The sequence below is a fragment of the Nerophis lumbriciformis genome, linkage group LG02, assembly GCF_033978685.3.
Source record: "Nerophis lumbriciformis linkage group LG02, RoL_Nlum_v2.1, whole genome shotgun sequence".
In the NCBI taxonomy this organism is placed as follows: Eukaryota; Metazoa; Chordata; class Actinopteri; order Syngnathiformes; family Syngnathidae; genus Nerophis; species Nerophis lumbriciformis.
The window spans coordinates 30,099,894-30,116,063 of record NC_084549.2 but is presented as its reverse complement, the minus strand read 5'-3'; the positions used below and the strand labels follow the sequence as shown (position 1 = coordinate 30,116,063).

The 16,170-nt window shown below is 36.0% G+C and overlaps 1 protein-coding gene across 7 annotated transcripts in view; it reads right to left on the bottom strand.

Moving 5' to 3' along the window:
- Positions 1–16,170, bottom strand: part of vit (vitrin) — a 103,847-nt gene that overhangs the window by 64,648 nt on the left and 23,029 nt on the right. For 6 of the 7 annotated variants that reach the window (XM_061960534.2, XM_061960517.2, XM_061960543.2 and 3 more), the window contains exons 2-6: positions 7,868–7,947; positions 6,704–6,769; positions 4,598–4,754; positions 4,383–4,516; positions 4,229–4,306 (exon numbers count right to left, since the gene is read on the bottom strand). In XM_061960534.2, the coding sequence (XP_061816518.1) occupies positions 4,229–4,306; positions 4,383–4,516; positions 4,598–4,754; positions 6,704–6,769; positions 7,868–7,898 (466 nt within the window). In that variant the 5' untranslated portion in view covers positions 7,899–7,947. Of the gene's footprint in view, positions 1–4,228; positions 4,307–4,382; positions 4,517–4,597; positions 4,755–6,703; positions 6,770–7,867; positions 7,948–11,831; positions 12,098–16,170 lie in introns of those variants that run through there. The other variant, XM_072915994.1, reaches the window with a different exon arrangement.

The following is a 16,170-nucleotide window of genomic DNA, read 5'->3' as shown; positions in this document are numbered from 1 at the left end:
TTAACTCAACAATGAGTAGATGAGTGTTATGTGTGTGTATATGTGTAAATAAATGAACACTGAAATTAAAGTATTTCTCTTATTTTTATATATATATATATATATATATATATATATATATATATATATATATATATATATATATATATATATGTATATATATATATATATATATATATATATATATAATAAAATATATATATATATATATATATATATATATATATAATAAAATAAATATATGTATATATATATATATATATATATATATATATATATATATATATAGCTAGAATTCACTGAAAGTCAAGTATTTCTTATATATATATATATATATATATATATATATGAAATACTTGACTTGGTGAATTCTAGCTGTAAATATACTCCTCCCCTCTTAACCACGCCCCCGCCCCACCTCCGACTCCCCCCCAACCTCCCGAAATCGGAGGTCTCAAGGTTGGCAAGTATTGTTGTGGCCCTAAACTACCACGAGAGAGTTTTAACTGCATTAAGAACTGGTGAAATGCGATTGCATTACAGTCATTATTAGGGATGGGCACCATAATGGCAACGCTGCCAAATTAACGGCAGTAACCACACCAAAACAAAAATAAAGTAACTATCGGTGCCTTTTTTTAAGGGTTGAATAAATCTAGACTCATCTGCAACAAGTGCTTGGTGACAATTTTGTGAAAGTAACGTCTTGTAAGTAATGTGCAGTCTGATGCTCTTTTAAAATTTCATTGCAGCCCTTAACACGCCGAAACAGCAGCCCTCATAACACCGCTAGCACCGTCAATTAGGTAGACATGTTGGTATACTGTATATGATAGTTTCAATGAGGAATGGGAAATACAATGTATGTATTGTCTGCCATTAGATTGAGCAGGTGTACCAAATTAAGTGGCGAGTGATTATTTTGTAAGTTTCCAGATAAATCACTGGATGCAGTACAGCTGAATTGCTCATTGTTTTGTGTAATAATTTAGCACACATTAGTTGTATGTACCGGTACATTCTTTTGATTTAGCCTGTGCCCTCCTTTCACTTAAAAGGAGAACTGCACTTTTTTGGAATTGTGTCTATCATTCTTATGTAAGACAAGCACACATATGTTTTTCTTCTTTTATGCATTCCAACTCGTAAATGCAATGGAGCTTATGGGAGTCGCTCTATTCTGCCTATAAAGCACTTAAAAAAACATCCAAACACCTGCAAGTATATATATGTCATGTAGTAACAGGCGCATAAACAATATTTATGTATTTTGCTCATTTTAAGCATACAGCGGCGCATTAATTTCATAGACGCATCACAACTTTCTCTTTTTTCTTCAACTACTAACTAGAATTTGACAAATACCGAGGTAAAAAATTGGTGGTCCAAGAAGAGCTCTAAAAGGCTGAAATCATGACTATCCCAACACCATATAAATATTGGCTTGAGAAACATGATGAATTGCCAGAATAAAAAATACAATCATTTAATTAATATGATGAAGTTAAGCGTATTAAACAATTTTAGCATCATTAAAACATTCATTTTAAAAACCTTAATATAATATCATCTACGACAGAGATTTGAACCTTCTGCTTTGCAGAGTACTATTGAAGCAGGTCCCGAGAGCCACCGGAAGTCAAGGGGGAAATCTGTCCCTATATACTTGTCAGTGACAGAGCTTGATGTGGCCAGGAATACGTTTGGGGAAACATTTTATATGAAGCGCTTTGTCATCCTATAATTTAAATTTATTTCTTTATGCAAAACGAGTCCTCATGCAGACGTCATTAGGGACAACAAATATATTAAACATCACTTACTGTACAATGTCTGCTCTCACTGAGATGCCAACGTTAGGATGTTGATATATTCCCGTTTAGACGAAGAATGACTCATAATCCTCACAAATTTTAAATTTATTTACATCATAATTATTTGTAATCCATTGATTAAGACTTGCAAAGATGAATTCATTTTGTCAGCAAGCCTTCTTCCGGTAGGCACTGGCACATGACTCATTTTCGCCAATCCAAAGTAACTTTAGTGACGTTTGACTACATTTTTTACCGGGAAACAAGACTTAGTATATTGTAGGGATGTAACAATAAACAATATTGTTGATGACGAAAATAAAATAACCTAAGAAACTGAGATTGATAACTGCACTTTGATAAACTCACGGCGGAATGACTCGTTCCACCTTGCAAGCTTAAATTGCTAGCATGAAAAGAAGAGACATACTAGGTCTTTCCTCGTTAAAAAAAATTGTACCCCAAACTAAACTTATAAAATAAACACATTAAAGTATATATTTTCAAAAATAATGTTGTTTGTTTGTTAGATTGTCTATATGAAGAATATAATATATAAAGAATAATCACAACATTAGTAGTCAGGGGTGAAGCAGTTTTCCTTGTTTTACTATATTTTCCCTGATATATTTATAGCAGGGGTGTCAAACGTACGGCCCGAGGGCTGGATCAGGCCCGCAAACAGGTTTAATCCAGCCCGCGGGATGAGTTTGCCAAGGATAAAAATTAACCTTAAATCTTTAAATGAAAGAAACAGCGGTTCTAAATGTGTCCACTGATGTCGCAATAGCAATTATTTGTATCTTTGTAGATGCTACATATGTAAAAATAAACCACATGATGTTAGTACATCAGTCGAGGAAAATGATCAAACGACATACATAACATCCTGTAATTTGATTTTAAAACCATTTTTTTATCTTGACAGATTGAAAATTAACATCAATGAGTTGACTGATGAACATTATCACATAATTCATACTTGCCAACCCTCCCGGATTTTCCGGGAGACTCCCGAAATTCAGCGCCTCTCCCGAAAACCTCCCGGGACAAATTTTCTCCCGAAAATCTCCCGAAATTCAGGCGGAGCTGGAAGCCACGCCCCCTCCAGCTCCATGTGGACCTGAGTGACGTCAAGTGCGCAACACCACGTAAATCGTTGGCCAACCAAAAAGTAACCCCAGTACGCTATAGCCAACATTCACCAGGAGATGGCAACAGACAAACATAGATAATAACTCTATTACATTATTCCCCTTTTAGAAATGTATAGAAGTTACTCAAAATAAATAAACAACCCAACCAAAAAATGCAGCAGCTCAATTAAAAAACTGTACTTAAGCCACATTTTTTTTCTTTTTTTTTTAGTGCTGAACTCTTAACCCTCATTTGTAAAAAAATAACATGCTTATTATACAAACAGTGTTTGTACACCTTTAACACAGATTTTTATACTGTCTTCAGAGATTCAGTTTTTTTGGTGGTACTCGAAACCTTTCTGGGTACCTGCGAAAGGGTGTTCAGCATGGTTAGAAAAATAGTGACAGAGAATAGAACAAGGATGGACAATTCAACCCTTAACTCAACAATGACTAGATGAGTGTTATGTGTGTGTATATGTGTAAATAAATGAACACTGAAATTCAAGTATTTATTTTATTTATATATATATATATATATATATATATATATATATATATAATAAAATAAATATATATACAGCTAGAATTCACTGAAAGTCAAGTATTTCTTTTATATATATATATATATATATATATATATATATATATATATATATATATATATATGAAATACTTGACTTGGTGAATTCTAGCTGTAAATATACTCCTCCCCTCTTAGCCCCGCCCCAAACCACGCCCCCCCACCCCGACCACGCCCCCCCACCACCCCACCCCCCACCTCCCGAAATCGGAGGTCTCAAGGTTGGCAAGTATGAGTTTATTCAGAAAATATAAATAACGACAAATAAAGATAGAATACTATTAACCGCAGCATGTAAGTGTACAAAAAAAAACATTATGATTTGTACATTTTCAGAATGTGCTTGTTCTATTTTTAAACAAAGAAAACAATCTGAAGTTGTCTTTATTTTTAAGTTATCATGCCGTGATTTTACCAGTCCGGCCCAGTTGGGAGTAGATTTTTCTTCATGTGGCCCCCGATCTAAAATGAGTTTGACACCCCTGATTTATAGGTAAATTAATCATTTATAAGTGTGTGTGCATGCAATTATGTCACCATTATGCCACCTCTTCCAATCATTTTTGTTAGATAATATTGGGTTGTTTTTTTCATGGTTGATTTTAAGTCAAATGCCTCAATAATAAGTGAAAGTACTTCAAGAAACAACTATAAAATACAAAAAAAGTGTGGATTAGAATCTCTCCTCTTACTCGTCTTCACATAGGTTGGTCTTGAAGGAACAAAGTCAAGGGTAGAAGGGTAGATGACTCCTTTCTTGGGCTTCCCCTCTACAACACAACAAACATTAGTTAATTGGGGGTGACCTCATATATTGTGTTTATTATGAAGCTCCGTTATTAATACCTGTGACAACAAAGGATTCTCTCCATTTAGGAAGTGACAGAGAGCGCACACCGTTGGAATTGCTGCCTTTGTAGATGTTCTGACCCGCCATTTTCCTTACAATGACTTTTCCCCCTGAATTGGTGATAACGCCACTGTTGGATACAAAACCCGTATTGCATAAAAATTCCTGCTTCATCTTTTTTCAAATTTATTACCGTCTTCATTGAGTTTACCTGTGGATGGCGGCGTTGCAGATGCTGGAGATGGAGGCAAACACACCTGTGCCGTACACCTGCTGCTTGGTCTCCCTACAGTGTGCGGGGCATTTGACTATGAATTCTGGCAGACTGATCTTTCCCGCTCTGACGTCACACTCGATGGCCGGTACGACTATGAACAGAAGAGATGTAGATGCTTTTTTTTTTGACAATAAGCAATTGCTAAAAGGATTAGGTAATTAATCACTATGTAGTAAAGCGGATTGACTGAAAAATAATCAACAATTTCAACAATTGAGTCATTGTTATAGGAATTATCCAAATCGTTGTTTGGGATTATCCTGGATTACAATTTACACTAATTGATAACATAACTTTAGTTTTAGTGTTTCTAGCTACTGTGGTACAAAGAGTGCATTTGGGGCGCCGAATGTAAAAATGCAATCACACTTTTCTAACTAATACATTTTAAATGTATATATATATATATATATATATATATATATATATACACACACACACACACACACATATATATGTGTGTACATATATACATATATCTATATAAATCTATCCATTCATCCTTTTTCTACCGCTTGTCCTTCTCGGGGTCGCGGGGGTGGCTGGAGCTTATCCCAGCTGCATTCGTGCAGAAGGCAGCGTATACCCTGGACAAGTTGCCACCTCATCACAGGGCCAACACAGATAGACAGACAACATTCACACTCACAGTCACACACTAGGGCCAATTTAGTGTAGTCAATCAACCTATTCCATATATATTTTTTACATTTTTAGGTTTAGTATAATAATTAACATACATTTTCTTTTCTCACAAGTAGCTGATTTTCTTCACATTTGAGGTAGAACTTAAATAATGTGTATAAATATTAAATCTAAATTTTAAATCTAAATGTTATTTATACATTTTTAATCAAAATTTTAAATTTTGATACAACATTTATATTTAACATTTACATTTAGATTTAATATTAATATGTATATTTGTCTTACACATTTAGAGTTAACATTTATATTTAGATGTAACATTTATTTTTAACATACAACATTTAGATTTAGACTTAACATTTAAATGTATGTTTTACATTTACATTTAGGGTTAACAATTATATTAATACGTAGCAATTTTATTCAACATATAGCTTTAGATTTAACATTTAGTTTTTTATTTGACATCCACATGTAGTGTTAACAATTTTATTATGACCTGTAACAATTACATTTAACATTTAGATTAAAAAAACATTTAGATGGAGATTTAACATTTGTATTTAACATTTATTATTTTTATTTCAATTCAACATTTAACATTGGATTTTTAATATTTATATTTAAAATGTAATATTTATATTTAACATTCAAATTAGATTTTGATTTTAACATTTACCATTAGATTCAACATCTGTTTTTAAATTTAAAATGTATATTTAACATTCATATTTAGATTTACCATTTAAATTAACATTCAACATAATATTAAGATTTAACATTTGTATTTAAAACATAAAATTTATATTTAAAACTTAACATTTATATTCCGATTTAACATTTATATTCACGTAATATTACTTTATTCACGATTAGATTGAGATTTAAAATGTATATTTATCATTTAATATATATAGATTTACATTTAGATTTCAAATTTAACAATGTTATTTGACATTTATTAAATTTAGATTTCAAATTTATGTTTAACATTTATATTCACCATTTAATGTTTACCTCAAATGTGCATAAAATGAACTAAATGTGAAACAAGTGAGTTGAGTTAAATGTGAAAAAAGTGAGCTACAGTACATAATCTAAATATTTCAGCTAGAAAAGTTTGATTTACCCCATATTTTGAGTGTCCCATTTACAGTTATTACTGTATAGAAAATAACAGTAATAACTTTATGGGAAACCTCGGACAAATTCCCAGCTGAGAAATAAATCAGTGGAAGCTTTTACTCTATGAAGTGATTTATACATCGAGCCGTTTGTCAAAGAGTGTAGCTCCAGGTGAAGAGAGGAATGGCAGCCATGGAGCGGGAAGGCGGATACAGCCACACGAACACTGACACAAAAATTACAGCTTTGTGTGCAGATGACGGGTACCTTGCTTGGGTTTCTTGCTCTTCGGTCCGTTCGGCTTGGCCTGACAAGCGCAAGACAGCAGGAGCACTGTGTGTGGGGACAACATGACAACAGTGTCTTTTTGTGTTTACTCCACATACTGCAGAGGCAGTGAGGTGAATGATACACTTGAAGATGGCAGGTGCAACACAAAGATCCAGTGCACAACATAAACTACAAATGCACTCTTTTGAGATCGATTCAGGAGTTGCATTCAGGGCCATGCCAGGCTAAATTGGGGTCATAAGCAGAATTGTATTTGGAGCACCCTCGCCCACCCATGATTTAAAAATGTTTTCACACTTTTTGAATGTTACCTGGTAAGCCTGTCTGCAAAGAAAAAACCTTCACCTTTAATATTATTGAATAATAATAATAAACCTATTGTGTACATCTAATGTGTCAACACAAACACATTATTCATAACTCAAATTATCCACCAAAATCTACGCTGAGTATTAAAAAGATGACAGTGTTTCAGGTGCTATGACTTGGTGGAATGGAAATCGTTTTTACAACGTTGTCGTCTGCTCATTAAACTTCAAACAAACCCAAAATCAATCATTTTAATGTAAAAAGTACACAAAGTTGTACCTTTCTTTTCCTTCATGTTGCCCTCACTTACATACTTTGCCATTTGTTTGCAATACTTAAAACTATTGTTTTACTGTGTTCTTTCTGAAAGTGTTACTGTTATTGTGTCAAGGGTCATGACAGCCCAGAAACTTTATCAAAACCTGCAGTCAGATGAACTTGCCCATGACGACGGTTATTTTGGCACTGAGAGAAATACCCTAAAGTATCGTTGAATCTAATCAAAGCACGTGCGGCTTTTGTGCAGACCTGAACACACGCAACATTTCTTCAGTTCAAAAAGAAGAAAACGAGTTGAACCGAGGCATTATGCAGCCTGAGAGACTTTGTAGTATCAACTCAACTGCAACAATAAAATGCCTGTGTAGGGAATTGTGTGTGCTTTGGCATTAGTTAGAGAGTGTTAGTAAGTCTACTCCCTTTCCCATATTGGGTAAAAGTCTAAATCTGTAGAAGTGGTTGGACCTGTTGATTCATTTGCAAGGACATCCATGTATTGCTACATTCTGTATAGCTGCATTACAAAGCTGCCATAAAAAACATGTTTCTCACTAAGGCAGACGGTAGTCACTGACGTCCTCATCGTAATGGTGGTGTGTTGGTTCAGTGGGCCAGCTATTCTTGGAATGCTCCTGTTGAAAGAGAGTAAAAAACTGAAATTTGTTGCAATAATGTAGACACATGTTTGTATATACAAAGTGTTGGTGAAAGAGAAAACCTGTCCCACCATGCACGCAGATGTTTTCAGATAAATAGTGGACCGACTCCTCAAAATGTCCTAACACTATGAGTGTACTCACACAAGGCATGTAAAGATATGAAAATTTAATATCACGGTTATGGTGTCCAAAATTATCACCATCATTGTTGCGATATTGTTGAATGTGCAAAAAAAGTATTTATACCCACTGAAATATTTTAACCAAGTTAGAAAACCCACTATTTTGCATGATTTGTGTTTCTTATGCTTCGCTGATAGTGTTTTAGTCTTGGTATTTTATCTGTTTCAATGGCTAAGTGTTTATTGTTTTGAATATTGGTTTGTACTGAAGCACTTTAAGATTTATTTTAATGAAAAGTACAAAAAAAATAAAATCTAGTATTATTATTTCTTATTTCTGGCGGACGTTGTGGCATCCTACTCTGTTCAACCGTCCTGTGACGCACCGCAAAAACACTGCCGTCTCGTATTCCTCTGACTATTGTGCAACCCAGCTGGTTCGGCCACCTGCTTTTATCCCATTCCTTATGGGGACACATACCCTGGTCGCCAGCATGAGAGACTTACCATATTTTACGAACCATAGGGCGCACCGGATTATAAGGCGCACTGCCGATGAGTGGGTCTAGTCAGGTCTATTTTCATACAAAGGACGCACCAGATTATAGGGCGCATTAAAGGAGTCATATATAAAATTTAAATTGAAAACACTTCCTTGTGTTCTACATAACATGTAATGGTGGTTCTTTGGTCAAAATGTTGCATAGATTATGTTTTATAGATCATCTTCTTCTTTCTGACAGTTGCTTCAGGATGCGGTGTTTTGTGGGCGGTCTTATTTACGTGGCTCACCTTCGGCAGCGTCTCCCCGTCATCTTTGTTGTAGCGGTGTAGCGTGCAAGGACGGGAGTGGAAGAAGTGTCAAAAGATGGAGCTAACTGTTTTAATGACATTCAGACTTTACTTAAATCAATAACGGAGCAGCATCTCCTCATCCGTGGCTCACTAGTGTCCCGTGAAAAACCGTCCGACCGGAACTCTCTAATAACTAAAGTTCCTTGGGTGAATAATGTAAACTCAGGAATTCAGGTATGTTTTAGAGCTTTCATGGCGAGTTTACTGACAGATATAAGTAAGAACTTTACACTACTTTGAATTAGAAATGGCAACAGCGAAGGATAAATGTACCATAACAAGAAGATGGAGAAAAAGAAGAACTTTATCGGCTACGGTGTCGGTACGGACTACAAAGGCGGAAGCGCGCAAATTTTCAGGACTTATGCGGATCCCAAATACAGATCAGCAGGTACCAGAAGATAAGAAAAGTTGCTTTTGCATAACATCGCGAAACAAAGGGCCAGATAATATGTCTTATCTTATACACACACCCTAATATTACTTGTATGTTGAAGCACATTACAATCCATCAAGTGGTGCGGCTTCATAGCTTGCCAAAGTCGTACTGAAACATTTTGATAGATTTTTGAGCGCAGTGTGTAATGTTCTATATTTTCAATGGAACATATAACATTTTGGTGTTATTTACTTGAGTTATATTGCAGTCTACACATATCTCTTATGTTTGACTGCCATCATATTGCAGTCTACACGTATCTCTTATGTGTGACTGCCATCTACTGATCACACTTATCATTTCACCATGTACCAAATAAAATAGCTTTGAGATCGGTAAGCACAGCCAAAATTATTCTGTACATTAGGCGCACCGGGTTGTAAGGCGCACTGTCGAGTTTTGAGAAAATGAAAGGATTTTTAGTGCGCCTTATAGTTCGAAAAATACGGTAGGCTAGCTAGTTCTGCGGCCAGCGCACTGTTGAAGTCGTCAGGGAGTGAGGTTTACTAACATACACAAGGCCCAGCCACACTAGCTGGCCTCCGTGACAATAGAACGATCACTCGGGTCTAAGAGAGCACAGCTTGTAAATATCTTAGTTGCAGCAACACAGCGTAGTGTTTATATAAGTTTAGACTGGGGCATGTCTTTTCTTAATGGGGGAAGATGATAATGTCTCTCTGATTGTTGTGCGAGGACACACTATTGCTGCATATCAGCTGACCTTGTGGCCGCCTGTGCAAGTTGAACAATCGGTGTCCCAGAATTGACCCCTGAGGATCTCCACAGGTCTTTTGGTCAGAGACACAGTTACCAATTTCGACTAAGTATGTCATGTGATCAAGATAGAGCTTGAACAAATATTCCCACCCAGTTTTCTAACCTCTGTAATAAGATAGTATGGTTAACTGTGTCAAATGCAGCGCTCAGGTCAAGGAGAACTTTGCAAAGCAGACTGATATTTTGCCTGCGTCTTTGTTCACAAATGCATATCATTTATCACCTCGACTAGAGCTGTTTTAGTGCTGTGGTGGGGCCTAAAGCCTGATTGGAAAGTATCAAACACATGGTTATACAGGAGAAAGTCACAAAGCTGTTGGTATACAACTTTTTCAAGGACTTTGCCCAAAAATGGCAGGTTTGGTATGGGTCGATGTTTGTTTAGCACTGTGACAACTAGATTACCGGTACTCTTATTTAGAAGTGACTTAATGATATCAGTTGTAAGGCCATTGGAAATGTTCCAGTCCACCTAAAATCCAATGCATTTGGCTGGTGTGAATACTTTGATCTGTGCTTAAGTTTGGTACATTTGCCTTGATTGGAAGATTGGAAGACTTGTAACAACTGCCTATTTAGAATGGCTTGAAATAAGACTGGAAATAACCAACAATGACACTCTGGAGAACAACGTTCTATTAACCTATTGTTACATTTAGAGACTAGAGACTTCCTTTTTATTGTCATTCAAATTTGAACTTTACAGCACAGATAAGAACGAAATTTCGTTACATAAACTCATGGTAGTGCAGGATAAAAAAGCAATAAGGTGCATATATAAATAAATAAATATATATAAATAATATATATAATATATATACATAAAATAAATAAATATATATAAATATATATATAAATAAATAAATAGATTACTGTAAAGATAAATATATTGCACTTTTTCACATGCGTCCACGTTTATGGATGTATGTTATATTGTCTTTTTTATTCCAGCGAGTTAATCCATTTTGGGGGGATTTGAGGGGATAATTTAATTATGATGCGTTTAAGAGTCTTACGACTATAACAATCTACAAGGTTAATGTAGGTTGCTTCTCTTTCTCCCCCTCCATTTTTCTGCATTCCTTCGTATCTCAAGTTATCATTACGTATATGTATTGTTGCATTTAAACAACTGTATTGTTGATAATAAAGGTAAATTATTGGTATTGTTCATTATCAATAGCGCTATTTCTATCGGTATTTGTATTGATCCATTTGTAGTGTAATAATGCTCATTGTCATTTCTGTATTATTTTTTATTTTTCGCTAACTGCTTATTTGCTATTACTTTTACCATCATATTTGTACATGTCATATTTGCTGATGTTGCTCTATTGTTGTTGTTGTTGTTGTTTGCTGTTGTTGTTTTTGTCTCTCTGTCTAATCCCCCTCTTGTCCCCACAATTTCCCCCTCTGTCTTCTTTTTTTTTTCTCTTTCTATCCCCTCCTGCTCCGGCCCGGCTGCACTAAATGATAATATAAATACATTTAATAAAGTCAAATACAAATAAGGCAACAAGAGAAGTATCCTACACTTCTCTTTTGTAAAGTAAATCTGAACAGCCGACATGGGCATCTACATCAACTATATGATTTGCCTGAGAAGCTGGACAGGACACAAAAAAAAAAAAAAAAAAAAAAAAAAAAAAAAAGAGTCTTACGGCTTGAGGGAAGAAGCTGTTACAGAAGCTGGAGGTTCTACTTCGGAGGCTGCGGAACCTCTTTCTAGAGTCCAGCAGTGAAAACAGTACTTGGTGAGGGAGTCTTTGCAGATTTTCTGAGCCCTGGTCAGGCAGCGGCTTTTTGCAATCTCCTGGATAGGAGGAAGAGGAGTCCTGATGATCTTTTCCGCCGTCCTCACCACTCTCTGGAGAGACTTCCAGTCTGAGGCATTGCAGGCTCCAGTCCAGACAGAGGTGCTGTTGGTCAGCAGGCTCTCTATAGTGCCTCTGTAGAATGTGGTGAGAATGGGGGGAGGAAGCTGTGCTCTTTTCATCAGATGCAAAATGTGCATGCGCTGCTGAGCTCTTTTTACAAGAGCTCCGGTGTGTAGGGACCAGGTTATATTGTCAGTTATCTGCACCCCCAAGGTTATAACCAAAAACAAAGATTAATTCTTAAACAAGTGTCCCACTTGAGTGCATTGACAAACAACAAAGATTATCTGGCTTGTTTGTAAGGACTACAAATGAGTCACAATTAGAGACTATGCTTCAACAAAGATAGATTTGATTAACTGCCTTTAAAACAGATGCCCTCTTTTGTTTGACACGAACCACTTGAAGGTAATGCGTACTTTAGCACACATTTATTTTTCTGTGGTGTCATGTAAACAAGAGCAAAAGTGATGTCATTCCAGAGAGGAGGGTAGTTAAAGTGTTGATAGGGAGTTATAAACAGCCTCATTTCTTCTGCTTGTCACCAACATACTCCTGGATGAACTCTCTGTATGAGCCTGACTGTGCTTCCTTACTGCAGAGGTGTTGACTGAGCATGCCCTGTTAACGCTGGAATGCTTTACCTCGCACGAGGGCAGCTTCTCATCACACACAGGTTCAATGTGACGCAGCAGGAACATGTGACCATTCCAGGACCACAGTCACACCGTTGGTTCATTTTAAAACGTATTACGCCATTATTACATCTCGGTCACGGATTGAGAGGAATTAGAACATTTCTCTCTCTTGTTTATTGCGGTTAATTGGTACCGGACATGACCGCGATAAACGAATTTCCGCAAAATAAGATTATTAGTCATAAATCAATTCTTATTATAAATAGAGCAAGAAAAACGGTTCACAACCTTCTAAATAAGTTTTTAAAGCCTACTAAACATTAAATAACACTCACATATTCACCTTTACACTTACATTATAGAACAGTTTATTGTATTAGTAGAACACTTGAGTGTGTTCTACTGTAGATTACGGTATTCACCGGTCGGTACCCCAGAGGATCCTTCGAGCGTCATTGCTTTACGGCTGTTGCTCGGCCACTACAAAGCGGCCACAACATGGAAATACTTTTTCACATTCTTCCTCTATGTTAGAACTGGGTTTCCATGCGCTGAAACCTCGGTGTGTGTTGTTTTGCAAAAACTTGGTTAACTTGACACTTGGGGCTACGAACATTAGCTTAGTTGTTAGCAATGCGTATCTTGCATTGTCATTCCTCTGTGATGACCCGTAGCTCGGATCATGTTTTTGTTTACATTTAGAATTCCCTTGTTTCTGTTTCAGCACCCCAGTTTGTGTTCCTCGTTGCCATGGGTGCTGATTATGTTCACCTGCCTCTGGTTAGTGGTAGGGACGCTCACCTGCTCCCGTAATATGTCGAGTATGCGGCAAAAGTGTTACTACAAAAAGTAGCAGCACTACTAATTTGTAGCATCATTTGAAAAGTCACCCGCTAGAGAATAAGGAGTGCTTGAGACTCCACATGTCAACATCTCTGTATGAAAAAAATAGTCAACCACAGAAGGAGATAACGTCCACAGTAACCTACCACATAGCGAAGGACATACACTATTTGATTTCCTATTATGCAGCTAATTTTAATTTTACAGTTTTTTAAATATCTTGTGTGACATCATGCGTAAAAGTGCACTTTATTTGTTTTAAAATATTGTAGTGGTGTTCTGTACAAAAAGGGCACTTTAATTTAGTGTTGTTTTGATGTCATCTCAGTGACATCATGCACAAAAGTGCACTCATAGCTTGTTTTAAAATGTCTCTGAAAATCTTGCACTTTCTGTTTTGAAATGACATGAATGTTTGTGCCACTGCTTAATAACTGTGTAATAAATACAGTTTTGGTAAATTGACTTAGTTGTGATTTCCCTCTCTGCATGAAAGTTTAAAATTAGCATATATTAATGCAGTATAAACAATAATGTTTTAATGTAGACACATAGAATCATCATGCTGGTGTGAGTATATGCATCAAGTGTTCAATCAAGGCTAAGGCAAAATATCGAGATATATATCGTGTATCGTGACATGGCCTAAAAATATATATAAATATAAATGGCCATATCGCCCAGCCCAACCCTTAACCCAAATATATTGGTGAATATCTTGGATTGCCACAACTCACCAACAGAAAATACTCCACCATAATACATATAATACATAAATAAAAGTTGCAACTCTTAATTTAGGCCCCAAACATGTAGAATTGGCTTTAAAAAACATATTTTTTCAAATCTGCGATGTAGTGAAGCCACAGCATTTGAAGCGTTATGTAGCAAGGTACGACTGAAAGGAGATGAATAAATCAGGAAAGACAATAATATCTACACAGTGCTGTCGCCGGCAATGACGCAGAAGCCAAAGGAGGAGCCATTTATACATATTGTTCATAATTAATTATAATACATATTGAATATGTAATAGTAAAATACAATATATTAACCATATACAATAAAACAATAAAAGATGCATAAATAATCGATTTCAATCGCATTGTAGCCCCTAATTCCCAAAGAATCACACTTCTACTGAATAGTGATACTGTATGGTATCATACAGTATAGTTGAAAAGTGTTGCTTAATATTTACGTCCGCCCCATTAGACTGCCAAAAGATGGCCTCCTGTTCCTCTGTTGAAGCGTCAACTACTCCAAATCATCAATTTTACACATAATGTTGCTTCTTTAAAGCATCCACAATTCCTTACAGTCCAACAATTTGTTTACAAAGCACTGCATTATCATTTTTTAATTCTTTAGTTATTTAATGTCATCTATTTACAGAGCTCTTCTCCCTCCTAATATTCTTGCAAACTTCCGAGTTCTCATACTTGTGTTGTCATACTATCTGTTTTCTTGTTTAGCTCCTTGCTATTTACAGTGCTCTCTTTGCTCATGGCGTTAATCTCCTTGAACACTCTTCAGTTCTCCTTCCTCATGTCATTCAACACCACCATTATCTCTCGAAGCCTGCCCGGTTGGAGTATAAATAGTTGGGGTTTTGGCACCAGTGTCTAGACTAGATCTGACCAATCTTCTATGAGCATGAACTGATGAAGCCTACTTGGATGAGAGGCAAACGAAGACAAAGACAGTGTTTTTTAGCTATAGTGCGTAGAAGGCTGCCAAAAAAATATCTGTTTGCAGCGGTACTCAATTCTACTACAATTTTTCACCACTTGTGGCAGCAATGACAATATCAAACAAACAGAAGAAGTCTTGAGCTAACCTCATAGAGAAGTTTCTTAAGCGTAAAACTCATGGCCAAAGTGGTGAAGCTGTATTTTCCTTTGCACTTGCATTTTGTTGACAGTTTAGTTAAGAAACATGTTGTTTATTCATTTAGTTCATTTCAGCACAACATTAGTGTATGTAAATGTATTTTTCGTCAGTTATTTATGAGTCCATTCTTATGCAGTATATTTGGTTGGTACTTATTTTACTAATCAGCCTGACCTTAGTCCAGTGGTTCTTAACCTTGTTGGAGGTACAGAACCCCACCAGTTCCATATGTGCATTCACCGAACCCTTCTTTAGTGAAAAATAAAATGTTTTTTTTTTCAAATTCAAGACAAAGTTATGTTTTTTTAACTGGTGCACAAAATGAACCGTGCATGAACATCACCTCGTTGAAAGGACAAAACCAACACAGTGCATGAACTCACAACAAATTACACACCTGAAAATCAGTGTGACTTCTGCTGTTGCCGTATCCATAATACGCCGATAGGGAGAAGATTTTATTTACACGATAAGTCGGGTGTGTCTTGACCTCCGCGGCGGAGGCTCCACCGAACCCCTAGGGTTCGATCGAACCCAGGTTAAGAACCACTGCCTTAGTCTAAGGTTTGCAGTATGTACTAAATAAATAATATTTGTGATCAACATATAATTTCCTATCATTTGACAAGGTTGTAAACTGTAAGTAATTTAAATACATTAATACGATTAAAATCAAGAGAAAGATCACTATTTCAGTGTTAATATTTGAGTGAGCCACAAAGTCAAAAAGATGTTCCTTGACAAACTGA